This window comes from Vicugna pacos, chromosome 1, assembly GCF_048564905.1.
Source record: "Vicugna pacos chromosome 1, VicPac4, whole genome shotgun sequence".
Lineage (NCBI taxonomy): Eukaryota > Metazoa > Chordata > Mammalia > Artiodactyla > Camelidae > Vicugna > Vicugna pacos.
Window position 1 is genome coordinate 30232184 of NC_132987.1, and position 22390 is coordinate 30254573.

Consider the following 22390-nt stretch of genomic DNA (forward strand, 5'->3'; position numbering starts at 1 on the left):
AACCTGTATTCCTCTCCACTCTGGGTACCAACTCACAGCCAGTCCTGTGCCTCTTCTCAACATGGTCTTTTGCGGGGATGGCTACCAACTAAACGGTCACTTGACTAAGACACTGAAACTAGTTTCTCAAAACACTGACTTCATAAAAGGAACTAAGGAAAAAAAGCTGTAAGAAAAAAATAACATGCATGGGGAAATGATATTTTAGAGAAAAGCCATCTACTAATATTCTTTCAAAAATAAATGTTGCCTTTATATGACGTCCATACTGTCATTAAGCTACTTGGATTTGACAAAAGCTCTAAAAACATGGTAATCAGAAAGAGTGAAATAAACCAACTAAATTCATTTCAAGAATACAAATGAAGATGACCAGTAATTAAAAGATTTCAAAATTTTATACAATTTTAAATCAGGCCTACAAGGAAAACCAACTGTATGGCAAGAGCCCAGTATGATAAATATCACAAAGGTACCATTTTATAACTTTCCACTTTTTTATTCATACTCTGAGCTGAACAGGCGAACAGTTAATCAAATTTGTCATTGCGTACTCACTGGTCCACCTTGCAGTAATGAAAGTAAATTTTACATCTAGCTGGCTTACATACTCTTAACCCTCTAAATCTAAGTTAGAATAAAAGAAAAAAAATCAAATTTACCAGTTCCATCAGATGATTTATGGAGAGTGACACTGCTTCGTCTGATGGTGGATCCATTAGCCTACTCAGAAAGTAAGCAATCCCACCAAGCCTTAAAATCTGAGGGGAAAAAAATATAATTACACACATATACTGACATAACTGTTTGGTCCTGCCTGTGTCACTCACTCAAATAAAGCATCAAACCTATACATGATTTTCAAGTTAGCTATTTTACACAGTAAGTTAAAATTAAATTTACGATTCTATAAAAACATGTTTACAAGCCAATATACTACCTTCTAACACCCACCAACTCTATTAATGAGAAGAGAAGGTGACAGTTAAAATCTCAACAAACAAGTTGACTAACAATTATCTTCAAGGTAAGGTTAATTATAGCAAAAAACAAAAGATGCCCAAAAAATGGTAAGTAGTTTAGAATATGAGATAACATCTTAAGATGTAATAACCATAGCTAACATTGACTGAATTCTTACTATGTGCCAGGAACTGTTATAAGAATTTTATGAGGTCAATTTAAATAACTTGCCCAATGTAACAGACCTAGCTTACCACTGGAGGAGCTGGGATTCAGACATGGGCGTCCGGCTCCAAAGCAGTACATGTGACTAAAAACTGTTTAGTAAACATCTGAAGGAAGCTTAAAAACAGTTCACAATTGACCCCTGAACAGGGTTGAACAGTGTGAGTCCACTAGTATGTGGATATTTTTCGATAGATATAGTACTTGATTTTCATTTTACAGGTCTTTGTGGGGAAAAGTTTCTATTTGATTAGACATCACAACCTGTAGAATTAAAAGAACTAGGGTCTGAGTCCTGATTCTATCTTAACTGTTCCAAGTACCTCCCCTTGGGTGAATCATTTAACAATTCTTTTTGTTTTCTGAGGCAGAGAAGGCAGTAAGGGGATTTTCCACTGTGGAGGGAGGGCGGGGGGGCAGTGCCCTTACTAGGACCAATGTTGCTCAAGGGTCAACTATACAGACAGACACACAAAAAACAAATGCATGGTAAAAATTCTTTCCAGAAGATTAATATACTACTTTCTTCAATAAAAGTGTTGAAAATTAGAACCCTATTCCTATTTAACTCTCCCACCTAATTTACCTTTATTTGTAAACAAAGTTCTTCCAAAGGTGTTCTCAAAATTTCCGGCAGCTGATAGTCATCTAGAAGGCTGGCTCTAAGACCATTATACAGATGATAGCAATGACCAGGTTGAACTCTTAAAACAGAAGGGGGGATGCAGTATTATCAGCGACTTTTTAAGAACTCCAGAGAAAAGAGCAGGTAGTGAAAGTAGCCAATATCTATTTCTTACAAGACACATCATAACTAATTTACTTAATTATTACTTTATCTTTATTAATGATATATTCCTTCTCCCCATCTGTTTTGAATAACCTTAAACCTACTAAGTCTTAGTTTTAAAAATGCAAGATTGCTTCCACCTACCAATAACTTGGTTCCCTATTTCTGTTTTACAGATTCCAGACTGCCATGCTCACTTAACAGCAGTAAACTTAGGTTACTCTCTGTGCCTCGTGAGCATTTTAAGTAACAAATCCTGCCATTAATCTATGTTACTTAAAAAGCTTTTAGGTATGTGCTACTTATTGAGTTCTCAGAGAAATGCTGGAAAGTTTTTTTTTTTTTACTGTTTGCATCTAGTGATCTGAATACTATTCACTGGACAATGTTATGGACAGAAGTGAAGAGGTGAAGCATTTCATGCATTTTCAAGCAGAATAAGTATTTCTATGGGCTTCTGCTATTATAGCAGAAGGAAGAGGCCCTTTTCCTATAGGAGCAAAAATAAATTCTAGAAGTCTTAGCTATTTCTGTCATGAGTCTACAAAGGCCCATTATCTATTACAAAACATACCTGAAGAAACTAAATAAAGAGGGTGGTATATTCTGCTCTGGTCTTCAAAATAATTATCAATCTAATTAGGCTTCGCTAAAGAAACTTGTATCTATGGAGCCTAAAGGGACTGTTTTCCACTTGAATTGAAACACTAATTCCACAGTCAATTTTCCCATTAGGATGGTGCGAGTAAAGCAATTAGATCAAATGTAGTATTTCATTACATTTACTTTATTTCCATGATTGTTTCAGGATCAAACCTAAGTCGTAGCATGTTTACTATTCATATATAAAAGTGTGCCAAATCATTTACCACAGTGAATACTTTTTGAATCAGTATCCAGTGGTGATAGGTCTGTGTGGGAAAACCTCAGTCTTGCTGGGTCCCCAGTCAAGTTATCCCGATAACTGATTAGAAGGTACATGTCTTGGACTAAGCCACAACTTGGGCTCAACAGCACTAACTAAATAATCTAACAAACTACCCAAAAATCAAGTTATACTGGGATAATCTGCAAGGATTATAGCGAGTGAGTCAGAGCTTTACAGATAGAGCACAAGCTTACAACCAAGGGTTGATAAAACGGTCTATAAAACTTTCTTTCACCTCTGCTTACCTAAGTCAGTACCTGAAGATTAACGGGAATCTTTCTGTTCTATCTTTGAGGCAAAATATAAACTCTCTTCTACAACACTAGATGACTGGACTACTCATATGAGTAAGGGTGTAAAAATACTGCAAAGTATACACAAAATGAGTAAGCGCAATTACTTGTATTAAAGGCAGATAATTTTTCTTACCACTAAGACAAAGATATTTTTATTTTTTTATGCCATCAACCACATCAGTGTGAAAAAAGGTACTTTCCTTGTGTTTTCATTGGTAACTGATACCAAAAAACCAGCACAGCTGTAAAGTATAGTGATCAGGAGCCCAGATCGTGGAGCCAGACTTCCTGGATTCAAATCCTGTCTCTGCTGCTTATACAGCTGTGTGACTCTGGACAGATCACTTTTAATTTCTTTATTCTTGAAATGGAGATAATAACCTGCCTCACAGCAGCACTATGGTGAGGATTAAGCAAGTTAATGTATATGAAGTGTTTTGGAGGTGACCAGACATTAAAATATTAGTAGTTATCATCATTATTACTAATATATGGTTTTAAAAAAGAAAATTATAACAGAGCTAATGAAGATAAAGAACACAGAATATTAATTTTAATTAACTGTACTGAGGAAGTACAGGTAGAAAAATCATAAAATAGTAAACCTGGCAGCTATTTTTCCAAAGAAACTATAATCAAAACAACTTTCCCATTTAAAAATGTCCTACAACAAACTTTTTAAAATATGAAAGGTAACTCTCCTAATAAATATTTTGAAATGCCAATGACACATTTTGCTGTTCTAAATTTTTATGTGTTCTAAACGCTTCAGACCTTACCTTCCAGCTCGACCTTTCCTTTGCTTGGCATTAGCTTTACTAACCCACTCAGCAGACATTGTACTGATGTTGTTCTGTGTGTCAAAGTGTGTCTCCTTGATTTTTCCTCCGTCTATCACATAAACTACATCATCTATGGTAATGCTGTTCAGAAAAAAGATACATGAAATATTAAAACACATCAAAAGCTATTAACTTATAACAGGTCTACGGACAGGGATTTTAGAACATTTTTTACTGGGTCACGTTGATTTTAGTAGTTCAAGATTTTCATCACTTTTCCCACATTTACCAACATTATGAGAATCAAGCCCCTAATCACAGGCAGCATCAGAAACTAAAGTGGCAGCAAATAGTGCCAATCCTGCAGATCATGTGCTGAATTCTTATTTGCCCACAGCCAAACTTCACAGATAGCCTGATGACTTTTGAACCGAACTTTGTGGGCTAGGATGCCATGGTTCAATGTCAGCTTCCACAGAACAATCTATTGCAGTGACTATACTGGTATACAAGTATCTCCAAGGAAATACATTTTATAGGCTATATATAACTAATTTTTAAATTACCAAATGATTCCACCCCTAACCAGTAAAAGACAAAAGAACAAAACTGGTGGGAAGGGAAATAGCTCAGACTGCATGCCTAACATGCACACGGTCCTGGGTTCAATCCCCAGTACCTCTGTTAAAACAAAGTAAGTAATTTTTTTTTTAAATCTTAAAAAAAAAAAAACCAAAAATAAAATTGACCTCAGGTCCATTGATTCTTTAGGAAAGCTTTGAAAAAAACCACTTAAAAGATTGTTTCTGAAGAGGCTAAAATATTAATATAAGGTTAAATAAAAAAAACCCAAACCCAAAACCTATTATTTACTACCCCAACTAAATTAAAATAGCTTTGTTTTTAAGAAGTTACAAAATATTTTGTAGAAAAAAAGATTAAGGTATGTTAACAATTTATGGGGCTCAAAACTAATGTAATCCTTAGTAGTTGGTAATTAAAACAATTTTTACCTGGTCTCTGCAATATTGGTAGCAATGACTATTTTCCGAACACCAGGAGGGGTTCTTTTAAAAACCTGTAGGAATAAACACATCAAAATCCCCAAAGTGAACTAATTTCTGATTGATCATTCTTGCAATTAGAGGAATTACTTCGATACTATTTATTTTTTAGCATTTTATGTTCATTCATTGACATATGCCTCTTAATATTCATATATATATTTAAATGGTATATTTCATTTTCAATATCACAAAACTCCCTTTTGGTAAACCAAACTAAATTTCCCACATATGTTAACCTCACCACAAACAAGATTTCAGATGAAATGTGGTAATTTAAATTTATAGAATGTTTTTAAACAAAAGCTGGAGAGTATAAACATCTTATTGTACAGCCAACTTCTAAGGGAGAGGGACGAAAGTTTAGTTTAAGGACAAGAATTATGAATTACCCAACACTGTATAGGTGAAGACACCAACCAACCAGACAGATGCCCACCTCCTCATAATGGATTCAGCTGGCTGTGCCACTGTATACTGGCTTTTAAGATTAGACTGGATTTTTTTAAGAAATCCTTTTCAAATGGTGAATCCTATAAACATCATGTTGGCAAAGCCATTCAAGCAGAATGAAGACAGGTAGCCAAGCACTACTTGGTTGTAAAGCAAAAATAATAATAAAATGCATAAACTTATCCCCTCAGTTATAAAAACGGTAATCAATAGAGGAGATGTTGTCAGTCTTTTCACATATTATCTAGCAAAGGAACACATAATTTCCGGTTAGGGGTCAGAGATGGAAGAACCTCCACATTAGATACTCTTTCGTCCAGTCTTTGGAATCAAGAGTTCACTCTTTCCTCTTCTTCCCTCAAGTGTACACTCTGTATCTAATCCAGCTGGCTGAGCCTTACTCAGGACTAAGGTTCCAGCAAAATGGTTATATTAAAAGTCTCAATAATAAATGTCTTGATATTTTCTTATAGAAAGAGTGGAAAAACTAGAAGGAAACAGAGGTACATTTTCTGATCCATCTCATTCTACTAGGAGCTGCAAACAATGCAGTCTAGAAAATTATCCTGCCTTTGAGAATGCAGTATTCATTCTAACCAGAGAAATCCCTGAATCGGACAGAGCCAAAACATCTAAAATCATAACGCAGTACTGAAATCTCAAACATACTAAAATACCTCCAAGTATATAAATTGTCACATCAAAATTTCAAACATCAAGCTGTAGCATGTCATAGATTATTAGTATCTAGGTTGAGTTATTTTTATTGGTACTCACATACCTTTTTCTTTTATTCAGGAAACCCAAACAAGTTATTGGTGAATCCAATCTTTAAACATTTCCCTAATGTTGACAAAACTAATTTGATTTGTGGACTACCCTCTCTTATTCAAGTTTTGGTGCAATCATCCCCTGGAGACTCATTTAAAAACCTTCTCAAAGAAGTACTGTTCTATGGATTACTATTTGAAAATGTGCCTTAAGAAGTAGAAGAAAATAAAACACAATAAGCAGTCCTTAAAGCTTGCCTCAATTTTAAAAACAAATAAATTTAACAACATACCTGTGTCTGGTTAACTGTAGGCATCAGTGAATGTAAAGGTATAATAAGGAATCTATCTGAAAATCAGAAAATTAAATTTTAAGATAAATAGTTGCAGAAAAGCTCCATCAGACATATATGGAACAATGAATTCATATACTAAACCACATAACTCTTAATTTATATTCCTTATAATCAGACCAACTCTATTCTTTATATTGTTTTCTGAATGCTCCAACAAGTTCACGTCAACATTTTTTTCTGTCAATTTATTTCATATTCTCCAAATTCTTAAAGAATGCTTAAAAGTTGGAAGCACTCTCCTCAAATTATACTAGAAAAACATCACTAACTCCATTCCCACCACTAATTAAAGACCAATGGATTGTGCTTAATAAGAATGAGTATGTTTAAAATAGGATTACCCAAAGTCTATAATCATACAAAGAATGTTTACATTTTAAAAGAAAATTACTTATTAAATTTTGATGTCCTACTTAAAAATAATGAAATGGTGCTGGTTAAATGTAATACATTCCAAAAGTGACCCACATTTTAAAACATAATTCTGTTAAAAACATTAAAAAATGTATGTTTTAAGTTTCAAAATGAAGTAGCTCAAGACTATCCATGATTATTAGCCAACCAAGTTTAGTGATGGGAAGGAGGGAGAGTGTTAAGGAAGCAAGGGTAAATTTCACAGTTACAAAAAATGCAGCCTGATTTAAACCTCTAACAAGAATGTCTGAATGACCCAAGACAGCTGTATTTCCCCAGATAAGAACTACTGTTATTCAAAGGAGATAAGATGCTCCCTAAAGAAGACTCTCTATGACCAACCCTCCTGAACTTAAAAAGTAGTATAAAGCCATCAAGTAACTGGTATTGCTGAAAAAAAAAAAAAAAAAAAGAATGCTCTGAATTACTCATCTCTGTGACACAATATGAAATACATCAACTAAAAATACTTAAGTCGAACTGAATCAAGGCTTTAGATATAATTTCCAGTTTATACAAAATACAGGCAAGAGGATCAAATGAAATAGATTCAGACAAATCCAGAAAGTTGCACCTAGTCTTTTCCACAAGTCATTACCACAGGCGAAGTGAGGGGACGATGGGAGTGATGTTCCCGAACTAGAGTAAAAGATTTACCAGTTTGATTTTTTCTATAGTTTCAACAATCTAGATATAAAAGACGCTTTGGGGGAAAATGGGAAAATTTGATTTTAGACTGGATAACCAGATGATACTGAAGACCAGGTAAGACAATGGCATTGTGGTTATATAGAAAATTGTCTTTCCTTTTAGAGACACATGCTCATACATTTAAGATAACATGTGACAGCTGCAATTTACTTTGAAAGTAAAAGAAATTTTGTTGAAGACAATATAATTGGGATAAAAATAATTTATATTGCTGATACTGCACAACCAAAGTAGTCAATGGGAACAAAGTATACATTTTTATGAGAAGAAATTAAGAAAGTTGATAAGCATTCAATGGTTTCAAGATATACTTTTCAGTCAGTACAGAGTTTGGCCTATTTCCCTCACTTCTATATGGCTAGCATAATATAAATGATTATCAAGGCCAAATTTTAAAAATATAACTTATTTGAGAAAAAACATTCCTATTAAATTTTTAAAAGTTTCTTTTAAAAGAAAATAAGTTGTGGTGGAAGTATAAATTACTACTTCGCTCCTTGAGAACATTTAATTTAAATCAGAAAGTTAAGGAAATCAATTACAGTAATCTATAACATCATACCCTTTCCCCACTCTCCCAAAAATGATCTCCACTGCTCTTTTCTCAGAAAATATATACACACTCATATTTTTTTAAAACTAGAAGTAGATTATACAATAGTGTTTATCACAGGGGAAGAAGCAGCTAGAGTTGGAAGGTTAGACAAAGAAATATTCCAGTTGTTTACAAAAATAATTCAGTTGTATAATAGAATCATGACTACACTTTTTCTATAGAGAATGGTTATCACCGACAGGGAAAAGAGAAAGTAGCATTTCTTTACAAATAAGTCATGGTAATAAGGTAAAAATATTTTTCCACCTAGAGAATAGAAAATAATTTTAATTATTTAATCCTTGTAGGGCATTACCACAATGGGATTTGACAAACAAGAAAAAATATTTTAGCCAATAAAATTAGATCTAAATATTTTTTAGTGTTTTGTAAAAGTAAAATGTATAAAAAGCCCTTAAACAGAGTATGGTTAGAAAGCATATTCAGAACCATAAAATACTAAATAGAATGCTTTGTGTTTTACTGTAAAGTCATTTTAGTAATGACTTCTGAAAACGCTTTAACTGAGTTTCATAGGCAAAAAACATCCCAATGCATTTCTCTAAGACGTAAGTTTTATCTCTCAAAACATGCTGTTAAAAAAATCACCTGAGGAATTTTTTAAAATTTCAGATATTCAGGTCACATTCTAATATTTGGGGTTAGGACGAAATCTGGGTATCTGAATTTTAAACAAGTGCCATGGGTGACTCTGTTGTACAGTCAGACTTGAAGAATACCAGGCTAAGGGATTAAATTCAAACTTTTTTTCTGCCCAACTAAATGCAGTTGCGAGTGAAAAAACAAAAACCTCAAATGCCAATATCCAAACTAAATTTAAGGGCTCAATTTTATTAGGCAAATTTAGGAAGACAGGGAAAACAGTTTCACCATAATACCAAATATAAAGAGCTTCACCTACATACCTACAATCTTCACCTCTGACTTAGAATTTTAGGGGAGGAAAAAAAAAGCTCCAACTTTTGTAAAAAATCCAACCTGGGCTAAGCTCACCAAGCTCAAGTGAAAGAAAATAAACTACATATGATTCAAGTACCACCCCTGGAATTGCAACAGAATACATTTCTCTAATACCTGATTTAAACATCACTTGTGACATCAAGAGATCATGTAAAGTGCTGATATTGTCCCAGCCTGGTAGAAAGACCAGTATTGCACCATCCTATATGGAGGGGAAATAACCATTACAAAGGATCACATGACAAAATACACCAAGAGTACAATTCTGTGCACATTCATATCTTCATTAAAATTATACTAGGTCAGGATGATCTTAGTTACTAACTATAACCAAAGAACTGATATTAACTAGCATTCATTAGAAAGATAGAGAAGATATTCTTTAGAATTTCTTTTTAAAATCCTAAATCTAAAAAGTCACAGACATTAACTAAAACCAAAGAGTTTCAAAAAAGTGAAGCTATTAGAATTTATTAGAAGAATTTATTTTAGGATCACTTTTTATAAACAGGATTTACAATCCAGACATTTAATTTGTTTAGTCTTTCCTTCAAATAGGTCAAATGTCTAAATTTTTCGGTAGTTTGAAATTCCTTTTTCAGGTGACAAAAACCATTTCATCCATAGGCTATTTTTAAAAAGCACTTAAGAAAATTATTTTTCTTTTTTCATGGCCTTAATATGAAAATAAAATTGAAATTACGTCCCTTGAAGAAAAACAAAACTAACCTCTTCTTGCAAAACAATATATCGAATAAGGGCAGCAATCAAATTCAGATCAACTTTATCATCATCCATCATTTCCATAACATCTACAGTGCTTGCAGAATACCTATCAAAGTCAAATAGAAAATCATGAAATACTTGATAGCTCCCTGAAGTTTAATTTGCTAGAAAATCTTAAATTAACTCAACCTGCAAATGGAAAACGTAATCAATAGACAGGAAAGAATGATTGGGATTATAATAGAGTTTACAAGTCAAATCAGCATAGTATTCAGCTGGAATGAAGACTTGCAATGCTATCCTCAAATATGTTCAAAGTCAAGACAATCATGCCTTTTGTTTCAGTCTCTCACTTTCAAACAAAATAGACTTACCTTTTCCGCAGTTCTCTCACATAACCTGGCCAGCGTTCTTTATAGATTGCTTCTTTTTCTTCTTTGTCTTGTCTATTTACATGTCCTTGCATGAAACCCCTTTTAAACTGGGATCTGTGTTCTTTTTGTTCTGGAACATACCTAAAATAAAAACATTCTTAAGTAGTTTTTTTGAAACACTTTGGTTTTAGCTAATAATTTTGATTTTTTACATTTAGGATTTAAAAACAAATTTAAAGAACATATTCACTACACTTCCTAATGAACACTAGTTAAATATCAATATATCTGTAAGTATTAATTAACATATGAAATGACATTTTAGATAAGAATCATTCTTCTCTATCAAAGTATATAAACCTTTTGATCATCTTTAGCAATCAAAATTTTAAAAATAACTGAGGTTTCATCTCTAAGTTTATATTTGCTTTTTGATTTTAACTTACAAATCAAGTTAACATTAATATAAGTCCCAAATAATGATTGCCTAGAAGGACTCAAATTTTGAATAAAGGAGATTTCCAAACCTGAGTACACACAAGAATTCCCTGAGAAGTTTGTTAAATACAGCTTCCTAAGTCCTATACCTCGTAATTTGGATTCAGTAGGTCTGGCTGGGGTCTCTAATCCAGGAATTTCAATTAGTGCCCCAGGAGATTCAGTGTAGCTATAGACCTACAGACCTATACTAGAGAACTATTTAATTCTGCTCAGTCCCACAGACACAGCTAATGGCAGAATCAGAATCAGCATTCAAATCTCTTACATGCCAGTCCAGTGCTATGCTATGACTCCACCATGCTGCAGTGCCTGCTAACAATAGAGGGCATCTGCCCAAGAATGCCACCTACCATAAGTGGGTTCTGAGAGGCATGTGGGTGGAGACAAAGAAAAATGAGTCTACACTTTAACCCCAAAGCCCCTCAGAGGTCACCTACAGGACAGCATCTAGATGGAATAGGGGGTGTGGAGCATGGGTTTTGTGAGTCAGACAGAACGGTTCTGATGTTCTCGCTCTGCCACTGACTAGCTTTGTGACCTTGGGCAAGGTATAAACCTCTGGCCTTTAGTTTCTTATTTGAGAGATTAATACTCTTAAACCAGTACTGGCATGAGAATTTTTAAAAAGTAATACAGCACAGTGTCTGAAACATAGCAGACACCCCCAAAGTGTTCATCAATCCCCTTCCCTATTCAGTACCTGTGACCCAGGATTCCCCTAAGTCTTCGATACATATAGAGGCACCAACGTGAGGTAGGGCAACCTGAGACAGAGATTGGTCTAGTCAGCAGGATGGACCCACAGCTGGTTCCCTTCCCAGCAATTCCAAAAATAGAGGTCACCTTTAACCACCCCCCTCCAAATACCCAATCACAACCCTCCATAACATCTCACCCTACTTTCTTCCTTACTTCCCTGTAGTGCAGCTCTTCTTCTGGGAAGAAAATAGCTGAGGACCTCTGCTAAAACCTTTTTTTCAACGACCACCCTCCTTCAATTCCCCTTTTAGAGCTGACAAGTGCATAGATACCATCCCTTTGCTTCAAGAGACGCCCCCCCCCTTTTAACTACAATGCCTTGTACATTCCCTGCCTTCTAGAGAGCTTAAGAAAGCAATTCATCTTTATGTAATTTTAGATTACTGATCCCTAAAACTTTGCTTTCATTATTGCAAGCTGTTGCCTATTTTAGAGAATAATTGGTAAATGTGCTTTGGTAGGAAGTGGGACACACAGTAAAAGTGGAGCTGAGAAGGGAGAGCATACAAATTTATGAGCACTGATGATAAAACCAGAGCACAGAAGACCAACATACACTCTTTCACTATTATATATTCCACCTTAACATACACACTTCCCTCTTTACTACTCTGAATTTCATGGCTTTCCTGACTTGTCCAGTCTATCTCTGCTTTATAAATTTATTCCTCAATATACTCTTCAATTCCCAGAACTGGCCAGTCACACCTTAGAGTTAAAGCTTGTATGTCTCCCTATCTAGATATAAGCTCTGAGGGTGAGGGAATCTTTCCCTTGTTTTACCCTCACATCTTACTGCACAGTGCAAGCCATAAGTTCAAAAAATATCTGTTAAATAAATGTCCACTCAAAATTCAGCTGACTTTTCTCCACATAAAATATGCAGCCAGATCTTTGTTCTCACCTTCCCACTAACACTCCCTGGTTTTCTCCTTTAACAAGTAAGCTGTGGAGTCTTGAAAAATATCAGCACAAATGTTTCTTTCTACATTTGTAGATACAGTTACTCAGATGTTTACTATAGGTCAGGCACTGTGCTATGGACTAATGGACTAGTTACAAAGATGAACAGGATAAAATCCTTGACCTTGAAAATTTGAAATCTAGTGCAAGAGGCAAATATAAAGAGATACGTTACATGGCAATAAAGTAAGTGTTATAATAGATATGGTAAGTACTCTGGAAATATTGTTGAGAAAGTACCTCACTCTGTGAGAGGTATCAGAGGAAGCTTAATGGACAGTGAAGCTAGGATTTGTTCTTACACCACTCATAGTTTCTAGGTGAAAGGAGATGGAGAAGGTGGCAAATATAACTCTAAAAGGAGGAAACAGCATGCAACAAAGCATAAAGTCATGAAAGAAAGGGCACAAGCTGGCACAGGAGGAATAGTGTATTTAGGAGGGACAGACGATGGGATGCATAAGCCTAGAAAAAGCAGGTGGGGCCAGCTGGTAAAGAGACTGGGGGTGACTGGCTAAGGAGCTGGAACCGGATTCTATGAGTCTGTACTTTCCCAGCCCCTCCTTGTCAAGGAATACAGACATAATTTTGTACAGCCTCTCGAGAAGCCTGCTAGCAGCTAATGGCCAGTGCTGAGGGGATCAATAACTTGGGCATACAGCTGAGGTGCTCTGTTCCAGGCCATGACAGGCTAGTTTTCAAGGAGAAATCTCAAGGGGCTCGGCCTGAGGGAGAAAGCTCACATGACCCGATGTTTGGGGAAAACAGATGGCAGCAGTTGTGAGAATGAAGACCACAGTGCCAAGAGGGACTATTATATCAACACAGGAGAGATTAAATTAAAAAAAAGGTCCTTAAGCAGAAGAATTGAAAATGAGAATGCTTCAGAAGAAAACTCTCAGGGTTTTTGTGAGGGAAAGTGAGATGGGATAAGGAATGACTTAGAGTAGCTTGCTTACTAAGCATGTAAAGCAGTTAACAGACCCTGGTACATAACTGCTTGATAAATACCAGCTCTTCTGATCGACTGCTCAGCCAGCCGGGTGGAGGATAACAGCAGTAACCATTACAGGACATACTAAGCAACACACATTGTTTTACTTTTTTTGGTGGAAGCATGATGAGATTTAAATATAAGATCATGATATTTGTTTGAAACATGTGAGGTTCAAGGAATCTGTGGTACTGGAATGCTGTTGAGTACAGAGTTAGGTAGCAAGCTTAGAGTTCAGGAAGAGCCTCAGTTCTGAAAGCTGTGAAAACATGGAACTATGGTCATGGAAATAGGATTGCACAGTGAAATCGTAAAAGGCTTAAAAAGTCTAATGAGAACTTTAAGGGAAAACCATACTTAAAGGGTGGGGAATGAAAGCCAGTAAGAGAATGAAAACCAGGTAGGAAACCAGAAGAGAGGTTCAGCACTGAAGACAGAGATCCCCAAACTTTCCTGCCCAGGGATCAGTTAACAACACTGATGCCTGGCCACCAGCCTAGACTTTGTAAGGTAATTAAGGTATCAAGTCTGAACGTGGCATCTGGATCTTAAAAGACTCCAGGTGATTTTAATGCGCAACCAAGTTTGGGAATCCCTGATTTAAAGAAAAACAATGTTTTAGAAGAAGTGGTTTCTGAGACTAAAGTTTGACAGAGGAATGGTGACATATTAGTACATTTTAACCTCTTTTAGTTCTTAATATTTACTTACCTTATTTTCTCAATTATATCTTCCAAAAGATACTCCACAACCGGAAAGGTAAAACCAGGTATGTGTATCATTGGACAGTTTCCTATTGTGGTAGATAAAACATAAATCTAGACTCAAATATTCAAAAAAAACCCCACCCAAAAACAAAAAACCCAAGACTTTAAATAAGACAATGACTCCATTACTTTTCTTTTTCTTTTTTTTTTTCCATTACTTTTCTTAACTTCAGAAAATGGCACTAAAACTTTTATAGCTCTACTTTGTATTTCCACTATCTATCTGAATAAAAAGCAGCAGTCTAACCTTTACTCAGTATCAGTTTACTGCTACCAAACTTGTATGCACATCTCACAGTTCTACAAAGTAAACTAACCCAGGATACCAAAGAATAGAACATTTTAAGTTGGCCAAGATGGTGCCATCAGAACCTAAGTTTTAGTGAAATTTACCCCATGGTACCCAGAGTTAAGGAAAGAAAAGAATTAGAGACCTAACCAAGTATTAAATTGTTGCTTATTATTTTAGAATCACTAGTAATCATAGTAAAAAAAAAAGTTTCTTAGTACTATTATTTAAATGCTATGTGTTTTGTACCAAATAAACTGTACACACTGTAAACAATCGCCAACAACGCAGCAGAGATCAAAGTATGGCATCACATACTTTGGAGGTGGCACCACAACTGTGCCTCTGACTTGCCTAAGTTTACTCAGTGTTAGCTCTGGATTTCTCATCAAAAAGGACAGAGACAAAGACAAAGCCAAGACATAATACGCTCAACTAATCGCATAAGCCTTTTGAGGGTCAACTGGGCTGAATACAATAAGCACATTAAACAAAGTTCTATTCCATTTTAACTCCCTCCTGTTTCACCACCTTTCCTCAACAATTATTAGCAGGAGAGACAGTGAGGCATAATTTTAAAAGAATGTACTATGAAGCTAATCAAAACTAGTTTCAAATCCTCTTGATCCTGTGTTATGTATGTAACCCTGTGTAAGCCACATTTAACTGCTCTGAGGCTCCTTTCTCATCTGTAAGAATGAGAATAATAGCTCCTACCTCACAAGGTTATTATGAGGATTAATGAAGACATGACAAATATACTACCTGGCACACTGAAGGTGTTCCAGTATGGTAGCTAGTTATTACTGTTATTAGCAAACTGCCACCTTAGCTTGTAATATGACATAAGTCACAGAAGAATAACAAAAAAAGTTTATAAAATTATTCAAATCTATTATTTGACTTCATTAATATCACCTTAATTATCTGGTGGTAGCACCAAAAGGCTACATGTCTTCACCATGAGGCCAGAGACAATGCCACCATTCTTTAAACAGATCCCCCCCAAAAACAAACCAAAACAAACAAAAAGCAAGTCCACTTCTCCAATTCGTGAGACTAGAGGGTAAGCGACTATTTAAATGAAATGAATGGCTAAACATTTATTTTGACTACACTGCACCTAGCACTGTATTAGTTTTTTTTTTAATTAACTCTAAATTCAGTGGCTTTATGATAACTTCCAAAAGTAACAATCAAAAATTTTACTCACCAAAGTATTCTGAAAATTTCTCAGCATTCAATGTTGCACTCATCAGTATTACCTTCAGATCAGGTCGATAACTGAGAAGATCTTTAATAACAGTCATTAAAACATCCGACTGTAGATTTCTCTCATGGATTTCATCAAGCACGATATGACTAACACTGGACAAATGCCTAAAGCAGAAGTGTAAAGTTTGTAACTCAGCACAAAATTCAAAAATGGAACCATTTTTCTTTCACATAAATTAATAAAACCCAATTTAATTATTTAACTAAATATCCTAGGTTGAAACATACTCACGGGTCTGACTGAAGCCACTGAAGGATGATTCCTGTCGTACAATATAAGATAGAACCTTGTTTCCTTGGCAACCGACTATAAATGAAAAGATACGAGTTAGTTCTTGGTTTTCTTTACTAGTAAATTACTAAGTACCACAGAAGTTTAAAAGAAAATCTTCAATTTAAAAAATGCTTCCCATTTTAATGAAAACTTTCATACTTAACTTTTTACTTACAGGAATGCCTACTATGGTAAGAGTAATGAGAAATACCACATTCAAGTTCATTATACATTATTTTTGTTGTTATGATACAATGTTAGTGATTTCTTCTTAAAGGCACAACCATTAACATTCCAAAAAAGACCAAAAGACTTAGGGGATTAAACTTTCGTTCAGTGACTGGGAAGTCAGTTGAATTTGGGTTAAAAAAATGATTCTGTGGGTTGCAAGCCTCCTATGCTGCAGTTACTTAAAATGCTTATTGTAACAGTAATATCACAAAAATGGGGGAAAAATCTTCCTTTTGAATCTTTCTTTGAAACTTCGAAGTTTCACTAAAATCTACCTGTAAACAGAAATGAACATACTTTACCTCTGTAGACGAATCTGGTATCCCGTACTATTACCATTGCCACAAGATTCTGCCCTTTCTGCAGCCACTCGCTCTGCAACCTGTAATTAAAATGCAGTCACAAAGAAAACATTTCTTTTAGAACAAATATCCTGAATATCTGTGAAAATCTGGAACTGCTGAAATACAATTTATTAGATTTTCATGTGAGTTAAATAAAATACAAACATATTAAAATCTGAGGTATCTAAAACTGTGTCCTTTAAGAACTGAAGACTACCCGCTGCTTATGTTTAATTTTCATTTCCTCTGAAATTCTCTCTCGTAATTACTTTCAAAGTTACTTTCTATAGGATCCTCTCTACCTTTCTGCCTTTTTAAAGAAACTGGGAAATCATAATCTAAACTTCTAACACTTGCGTATAATTTGAGAGTAAATACATGCTGATACTTTTTTCCATGTTTCTTTAATAGAGATCGATATGCTTAATTCCTAGTGCTTGGTTATACTCTTAAAGTTATGGCAGCCAAAGATAAGCTCTGGATAGATGAAATCTTATAATCCAATACAGATCTGTGTAACTAAAAGTAAGCAGCTGTTACCGTGTGATAGAACAGTGATTTATAACATTAGAAACAGAAAAATGACATTATTTTTAAAAAATAATATTTCAGAAGTAAAATTTACCAATCATTATATCCTGTATACTCTGACAGATCATCACTTCACTTCTTACTACTTATTAAACTGCCCATTCAAATATCAACAAATCTTTGGAAAACAAGCAAAAAAAATAAACCTAATTAGCATTTCTCCTTAACATCTATATATATATGCATATACTAGTGAAAATGGTAAGATCTGATTTTTAGCTTAAGTCTAGCTATAGTGTTATGACAAAAATGGCTTATTTTTCACCATTTTGTGAACTTACACCTTTTCCAGGAATATGATCCTCCCACAAAGATTACTGCTTTATTTTTAATAGTATCTCTTAAATTAGATTTATACTGTAGTTCTTCCAAAATACTGCCATAATTGGTAATGCAGTTCCTGACCACAGATTCTGAATTAAATCACTTAGAGGTGTAATAAATAGCACAATCATAAAACCAAATACAATCAGAAATCTTCATAATTTAAATTTACACACAGAATTACGTAACACTGAAATAAATGCACTATATACAGTGAATGTTATAAGAAACCCCAAACATCTTTAAAGAATATATAACTCATATTTAGCTAGGTCATCTAACTAAACACAATCCAAAGAATGTTATTTGTAATAAACATGTACTTATACATTTTACATGACAAACCTGAAACAATGCCTTTATTTTTTTAATGATAAATTCCTTCTTATTGAACTGCATTTAAAAATCAGATATACAGTTACTACTAGTTAGTATATTTATATATACCGAAAAAAATAAATAAACAAAAAAACCCCAGCCAGAGAGTTGAAAGAGTACTGAATGAGTCAAGCAAAATGTAAAGCATCTAGTAACGGAGATTATTTGAAGCGTGTAATCAATTCTATAAACACTTAGCAGTTTTTCATTCTTTTAGTATTATACTAAAAATTGTCTGGATTTACCATTTATCTTGAACTCCTAAACATCTAACATCAGTAAGATAGAGGTCATTCAATATTTTGGTTTTTACTACCAAGTATCTGTTAACCAAATTTTGCTTTCCCAGCAACGTATCCTAAACCTAAGAATCACCCCAACCTTCAAAATCAGTAAGTTCCAGCAAGACTACACAAGGAAAATAAAAAACCAAGTGGGGAATTTTAAAAAGTGAGAGATTACTTACTGAAATGGCACTAATTCTTCTCGGCTGAGTACAAACTATCCTGCATGCAGATCCTTTTCCTCTTTCAATGTAGTTATCCAAAATGAACTGAGTAACTTGAGTGGTTTTTCCACAACCAGTTTCACCACTTATTACTGTTACCTGATGGTTGTTGATCATATTTACTAATTCCTGTTTCAAAAGGGAAAATAAGTAAGGGACGTCACATGTTGACACAGTCTGAAAAGACAGTTATCAAAATTCTACCTAATTCAAGGTAATTGTTTTCAACAAGCATGTTAATACTTTTAAAATTCTGTTACATGCAATGCTGGCAGTTTGGATATCTGGATCAACCAGTTTTCAAGAGGTAAGCAGCATCAAATTATAAAAAGAACAGAGACAAGACATATTAAAGAAAACCACACTGACAAGAACAAGAAGAGACCACTTTTAAGTCCATGCATAAGAATTAACATTAATTAAAAAGAATGTTGACATATGGGGCTATTGCATACCAGGCTAATCCTCAGATACCTAAGTAACTACTGAGAACATTAGGGGGTTTATATAATTGATAAATATGGCTTTGTCTGCAGGAGAAGTTTTGTATATCGTTTTTGAGAAGAAGGAAGTATATAATTTATTTCCTTTTAAATAATTAAAGGCAAGTTTTAAATACCTAAATCAAATGGCTAAAATTCAGATATCTGGAAAACCATCTATTTGGGAAAGAGCTTAAAAATTTTAGCCTGACACTAATATTTTTAAATTAATATTCACTTTATTAACAAAACCATCCCATTACTTCAAAGGGGTGTTATGGGTTATTTTTATCTTCAAAACAATTTAAGTTGAAAATCCACCATTTAAAAATTTCTTATCTATACTAACACACCACATATATCAGAACAAGTTCCAAGTTTGAACACTGAAATTATAGCTGACAGGTACTGAGTAGAATGTGATTCGTTCGTTCAACAAATATTTACTGGGGGTCTACAGAATGTCAGGCACTGTTCCCAGTCGAGCGGCACAGAGTGAACAACAGACTGTCCTCAAGAACTTGCTAGGAGGGGATGACACCTAGATGTCAGGTGGCAATAAGTGCTACGAAGAGCAAAGAAAACTCAAAATAAAGGAAGGTTGCAAGGTCAGAGGAAGATGGGAGATTATATTATTACATTATTCTATATAGGGTGACTGTATGAGGCAGTATCATAAGTTAATTAAAGCACTTATTTTCAGTAGTGCCCCAATTTTAATTAAGATATTTGATCTGTAACAACAGGTTCCTAATGCACAGCACAGGGAACTATATTCAATATCTTATAGTAACTTTTGGTGAAAAAGAATATGAAAACAAATATATGTATGTTCATGTACGACTGAAGCATTATGCTGTACACCAGAAACTGACATATTGTAAACTGCCTATACTTAAATAATTAATTAACTGCAAGGATATTTACCCAAAGCAACTTACATGTGAAAATTCTATTTTTTAAACTCTAAAGAGTTCAATCATGGACATAAATATGAGAAAATTTCAGGAAAATTGTTTCACAACTGTTTTTTTTTTTAAACCTTCAACAATTCAAAAGAATAAAATGAACTTCAAAGAATACCCTTTAGGGAAATGTTCATTAATTTGTGTTTCCTCTTAATATAGAGCTAAAGAAATGTATTTAAGTATTTTGCAAATCAAATTAAATAGTATATATTCATTTTACCTTTTGCATTCCATATGAAGGCAGCTTTTCCCTGAAATGCTGAAATTAAAAAAAAAGTTTAATCTTCACAAAAGAAATGCAATCAAATTACAATCCTGGTAAATAGAATATATCATAAATAAACATGTTAAAGTCCAAAAGTATTTTTATACCTCACAGCTTATAAATGTCAAGACCTAAAAAAAGTATTAAAAAAAAAAAAGAAGAACTAATGAACTTAGCAATGGGATCATAAACTGAGGACAGGGAATGTCTTATTAGTCTTCGGAAAATAGCATAATGACAGGCATCTAGTATGTGGAAAAACAATGTTTATCAAATAAATTATAACATAAAGAAAAAATATGGCATATTATCAAGCAGGATTAAAAAGTTGAGCTCTTAAACACACCTGGATTTTAGACTTGATTCCATTACTAGCTGTGCAATCATAGATATGACATTTAACCTAAGATTCTTTTCCCTCCTCTGTAACAGACATGCATAATCTCTTGTACAGGGGGTTGCTGAGAGGTTCAAATGACGTAGTACATGTGAAGCATTTATAAGTGTCTCACCAACAGGAAGACCATCAACTGTTTTATGTTTTGCACATTTCTTCTCCTTTCTCTGAACTAGATCAGTCGCTCATCGTCAATAATATTTAAGTTCTGTCCTCCATACAAAGCAGAGACAGAAGCTAACTCTTCTTGTTCCTAAGGCTATAAAACAAGCTCTGCTCTCAACTAAAACATTCTGAATTAATTCATCTTGAAATCTCCTCTGTCCTTAAATCGTATTTTCAATCAAAAGGCATCAAAGAGCTACACAATTTGGTCCCTAGACAACCTCAGCTGATCTGTTCTAATGAGGATATCCAACCTTCTGTGACAGTCAACAGAGCCTTTCTTTCCCACAGAAGATGTGATCCCCTGCCTTTCTCAAAAATGGCAGTACATATTTGCATACTAAAGACACGGTAGTCAGAATTCCCTCTTTTAAAAAAGTGAACGTTTTATATCTATCTCTAGAACATCCACAAAGTATTCAATTTTATGTTTTAACAGGAAAGGACCTTAAAATAATCTTGCCTACCAGGGAAAGAAAATACTGGAAAAACTCAGGAGAATTTCAGCTGTCACAGTTGTGTCTTTAAAATGTTGAACACAAGCATCATATAACTTTTGAGGGATTTAATTCTAACACCTGTAAAAGGAAAAACTTGGATCTGATGTTCTAAAAGAAGAAACTTTACAATACTAACCACCTTGTCTCATGATACCTCATTAAAATGGCCTAAAGAAGTTAAACTTAAGAGTGATTTTTTTTTTCCATCTGTACTACCATTTCTCAAATATTTCTTCTCACTATATAAACTGTTGTAGATGAGATAGGCTACTTAGGTGTAATTCCATTCCTACAACTTTTCTGCACTGTAGGGGGAAAAAATTCCCAGAGATTGGCTTATTGAGTAATCTCACTGATCTACATACCATGCAGGTAACTCTAAACATAAATACATTTTTATCAACTGCCAGAGAGGTAAGTAAATTTTTTTCCCATCTTGCTTTCCATTACCTGCATTTCAATATACCGAAGGTCAGTTTTTTTCTTTTGTAAATCTTCCAATAACTGTTGGTCCAAAGTTACATCTGGTTCATTTTCTTGCAAAAGATATTCAGAATCGCGGTCAATATATTTGTCCCTGATTCTAAATGGCCTTTTTTCTTGATTTATTAATTTTTTTTCCTGATCCTCAATTTTCTTTACTGAGTTTGGTCTATTCTCAGCAGGAGCTTCAGTACCATATCTATTTTGACACACACACAAAACAAAAGGAAGAAAAAGATAAAAGATTAAATGAAGAGACACTCAAGCCCTGAAACAAAGCAAAACAATATGTTGTTTAATAATTTCAAAATCACCAAAATCAAAAGCCTTTATTCTTTTCTCTTAGTAGAGCAATTTGAAAATACTTAAATTCTTATAATGAATTCTAATTTTTCCACTATACAAAGAGACCAGATATGCTGCCATATAAGTTAGTCCTTGAGGTAGTTAAAAAAATAAAAATCCACACAATTAGTCATTCCTCCACTGCAATGATTTAGTGTT

At 34.2% G+C, this 22390-nt stretch overlaps 1 protein-coding gene across 1 annotated transcript in view; it reads right to left on the bottom strand.

The window, feature by feature from the left end:
- DHX36 (DEAH-box helicase 36) overlaps nt 1-22390 on the bottom strand; it is a 41169-nt gene that overhangs the window by 12306 nt on the left and 6473 nt on the right. Inside the window, exons 3-17 of the mRNA XM_006202827.3 lie at nt 21854-22085; nt 20297-20335; nt 18585-18755; nt 16784-16863; nt 16209-16283; nt 15915-16081; nt 14357-14438; nt 10429-10569; nt 10058-10160; nt 9443-9530; nt 6565-6620; nt 4998-5062; nt 3982-4125; nt 1775-1892; nt 663-761 (exon numbers count right to left, since the gene is read on the bottom strand). Of these exons, the coding sequence (XP_006202889.1) occupies nt 663-761; nt 1775-1892; nt 3982-4125; nt 4998-5062; nt 6565-6620; nt 9443-9530; nt 10058-10160; nt 10429-10569; nt 14357-14438; nt 15915-16081; nt 16209-16283; nt 16784-16863; nt 18585-18755; nt 20297-20335; nt 21854-22085 (1660 nt within the window). The remainder of the gene's footprint in view (nt 1-662; nt 762-1774; nt 1893-3981; nt 4126-4997; nt 5063-6564; nt 6621-9442; nt 9531-10057; nt 10161-10428; nt 10570-14356; nt 14439-15914; nt 16082-16208; nt 16284-16783; nt 16864-18584; nt 18756-20296; nt 20336-21853; nt 22086-22390) is intronic.